This window comes from Puntigrus tetrazona, chromosome 17 (assembly GCF_018831695.1).
Source record: "Puntigrus tetrazona isolate hp1 chromosome 17, ASM1883169v1, whole genome shotgun sequence".
NCBI lineage: Eukaryota > Metazoa > Chordata > Actinopteri > Cypriniformes > Cyprinidae > Puntigrus > Puntigrus tetrazona.
Genome location: NC_056715.1, coordinates 14,403,347 through 14,406,950, shown reverse-complemented (window position 1 = coordinate 14,406,950; position 3,604 = coordinate 14,403,347). Strand labels below are relative to the sequence as shown.

The 3,604-nt window shown below is 43.2% G+C and overlaps 1 protein-coding gene across 1 annotated transcript in view; it reads left to right on the top strand.

Annotated features, from left to right (window-relative positions):
• The first annotated feature begins 274 nt into the window (after positions 1 to 274).
• The window catches only part of LOC122361878 (kinesin-like protein KIF11-B), a 7,572-nt gene continuing 4,242 nt past the window's right edge, over positions 275 to 3,604 (top strand). The window contains 1 exon segment of the mRNA XM_043262974.1: positions 275 to 1,337. Coding sequence (XP_043118909.1) covers positions 579 to 1,337 — 759 coding nt within the window. The 5' untranslated portion in view covers positions 275 to 578.

Below are 3,604 nucleotides of genomic sequence, written 5' to 3'. Positions count from 1 at the left end.
GTGACTGTGAGGAACACGATAAAACAATCAAAAGGAAAAACAATGAATGATTTTTTTTTTTTTTACATTATTTGCAAGTATTATGGTTTAAGCGTATTGCTCTTTATACATTAAACAAATTCGCGAGCGATTAAAGGATTTGACTCCCAAGTTTAAGTCACACCATTTTGCTCACAATGAACTCTTTCAGCCATATACCATTTATTGCTTTATAATAATTTAATCGCCACTAATCCCATCACTGAATGAGTGTAACCTGCACACCGACTGCGTCAGCGCCTCACGCGGAGAGGAAACACGCGAGTCTACCTATCAGCAGCGCGCTCCGTCTATTGTCTGTGAGGAGCAGGGCGTGTGCCGCCGGAGCAGGAGATGCGCGGGGCTCGGTGCATGAAGCGGACTCTAACGATGGCGTTGGACCGAGATGTTCTGCGCTCCCGTTTTTGTAGGACGGACATGCGTCTGCCGCATTCAAACGCGTATGTGTAGGCTGCGCGTGAACGTGCGTGTTTCATTTGATCCTTCCTCGCATTCATGTATAGCGTAGCGGAATATTGAAAGGCTTTTTCGTAGAAACGATGAAGAGAAACAGCCTATCGAGACCGCGATCCATGTCGATAGGCAAGAAATCGGAGGCGGTGAAGGTGGTGGTGCGTTGCCGCCCTTTAAACAAGAAGGAAGAGGCAACGAATCAAGAAAGAATCGTTGAAGTAGATGTCAGATTGGGACAGGTAAGAGTGCGTAATCCCAAATCATCCGGAAGCCTCTTGAAAACGTTCACTTTTGATGCCGTCTATGACGTGGGTTCGAAACAAAACGAGCTGTATGACTATGCATGCAAACCTCTTATTGACTCTGTTTTGCACGGGTTCAATGGAACTGTGTTTGCTTATGGGCAAACCGGCACTGGCAAAACATATACAATGGAAGGTGTGCCCACAGACCCCGAGAAGAGGGGAGTCATCCCAAATTCGTTTCAGCACATTTTCACTCACATATCCAGGTCTCAGAACCAACAGTATCTCGTAAGGGTGTCTTACATTGAGATATACCAAGAGGAGATACGAGACCTCCTCTGCAAGGACAACAATAAGAAACTGGAGCTCAAGGAAAATCCTGAGCTGGGGGTTTATGTCAAAGATCTCTCATCTGTGGTGACCAAGAACATAAAGGAGATTGAGCATGTCATGAACTTGGGGAACCAATCAAGATCTGTCGGATTTACCAAAATGAACGAACGTAGCTCAAGATCTCACGCCATTTTTGCCATTACTGTTGAATGCAGCGAAATGGGCATTGATGGTGAAGACCACATTCGTGTCGGAAAGTTAAACATGGTGGATCTGGCCGGCAGTGAGCGGCAAAGCAAAACGGGCGTCCAGGGACAGAGGTTTAAAGAGGCTGCGAAAATAAACCTGTCGCTTTCGGCTCTTGGAAACGTTATCTCGGCTTTGGTGGATGGGAAGAGTACCCACGTACCCTACCGCGATTCCAAACTCACCCGGCTGTTACAGGACTCCCTCGGAGGCAACGCGAAAACTGTTATGGTGGCCACCGTCGGACCAGCTTCGTGCCACTACGACGAGACGCTCACCACGCTGAGGTACGCCAACAGAGCGAAGAACATCAGGAACAAGCCAAAGATCAACGAGGACCCCAAAGATGCCCTGCTCCGCGAGTTCCAAGAGGAAATAGCCCGGCTGAAGGCGCAGCTCGAGGAACGAGGGATGCTGGCGAAAGAAAGGAGGAGACGGAGGAGAAACAGCATGAGGATGAAGAGGAGCATGAGCAGCGGAGAAGTGGAAACTCCAAGGGATGGAGAGGTGGAGGTCATCCAGGCCGTTCAGGAGGAGAGTGTGGAGGACTATTGGTGGAAGCAGCAGATGGCCAAGACCTCTGCCAATTACAAGCCTGATATTAGCAGGAAACTTGGCACTGTAGACGAGAAAGCAAAGACTGTGGAAGAGTTGCTGAAGGAGCAACAATCTATGGAAATGTTGATTGAAAAATACAAGGTTAGTTCTTTCCACAGTTTTTTTTTTTTCGTGCAGATTACACACCAAATCGTTCATAAGCCACATCATAAACTTTGTGCCATGTTTTTTATAGGCTATGGAAAGTAAGCTTCTGGTTGGAGGGAAAAACATGATTGACCACACCAATGAACAGCAGAGAATGCTGGAACTGAAGAGGCAGGAGATTGCTGAGCAGGTGACCGTAGTAGCCATATACATAGTTATTATAATGCACGGCAACATAAAAAGCACTTGAGAAACTCCTACGTGTGTTCGATAAATCCTTCTAGGATAGAATGGAAAGAGAGATGCAGCAGCTGATGTTCGAACAGGATGAAGAGACGATTGAACTGAAAGAGACGTTTACTACTTTACAGCAAGAGGTGGAATTTAAGACCAAGAAACTTAAAAAGGTACATAAGGTCGCTGACACACACACTGCTCGCTGTTTTTGAAGCAGAACGAAATGTGAGTAGCACATCAGATTATTATGTTAGACTTACTGTATGTGTAGGGAATACTCAGTTATGATTAGTCAGTTGTGGACAAATATCTTTTATATGAATGTGCTTCTCAACCAGGGGTCCTATACTAGTTAAATGTAGCATTAAAACAATTTGCATATCCCCTTCTGAGGAAATGAGGTTCTTTGAATATTATCAAAGGGCCTTGAGTCAGAAAGTTAACACCTGAACTGTTTAATTGAAATCTCCAGCTACTTTGATTTAAATCAATATTTTATAGCCTGATTTCTTTTTCTTTATTTTTTTTATAAATCTTAAAATGTACATCAGGCACAATAAGCAAGTTCCTGATACCTGGTTTATTTTGTGATCATATCTGGCTCATTGTACATTACATATCCCTGTCAAAATGTGTTCATGATCATGGTTTTGCTGTAGAAATCATGGATCTTTTTTCAGGCCTGGCATATTTAGACTGATATTTAGCCCTGCTTAAAAAGTTTAGCTTGTGTTTTTTCAATCAATTCAATTAATTTTAACAATCAAAACCATTTAAGACATTTTTGACCATGTTTTCAAGGCCACCGCTCTGTGGAGTGACTTTAAATGATGTTTGCAACATTGGTATTTGATGCTAATAGGAAAAGCACAGCTAACCCTGTTTAATAGCAGACATTAGCTATGGTGAGTGCTTATACTTAATCTTAATTTTCACCCCAGTTAAACACTGCATTGGTTGTTCTCCTCAGTTTTACAGCAAGCTGCAGCTGGTGAGGTCTGAGATTGGAGATATCATCAATGAACATGTCACAATGAGGCAGGAACTGGAGCAGACAATGAATGAGCTGACAAGAGAGATGAAATTCAAGTATGTCCCACCTGTCCTCTTAGTTTTATTCTGAAGAAGGCTATTAAAAGATAAAACTCTTGTTCACGCCACGGTTTTGTGTTTTTTTCCCCCACTTGTCGCTTTGTATTTTTACCAGAAACATGATTATTGAGAATTTCATTCCTCCAGAGGAAAAGAATAAGATCATAAATCGTCTTCACTTTGACAGCGAGGAAGACCAGTGGAAAGTCTTACCTCTTCTTCCTTCCGAAAAGTTTGTAAAAGAAAAACTTTCT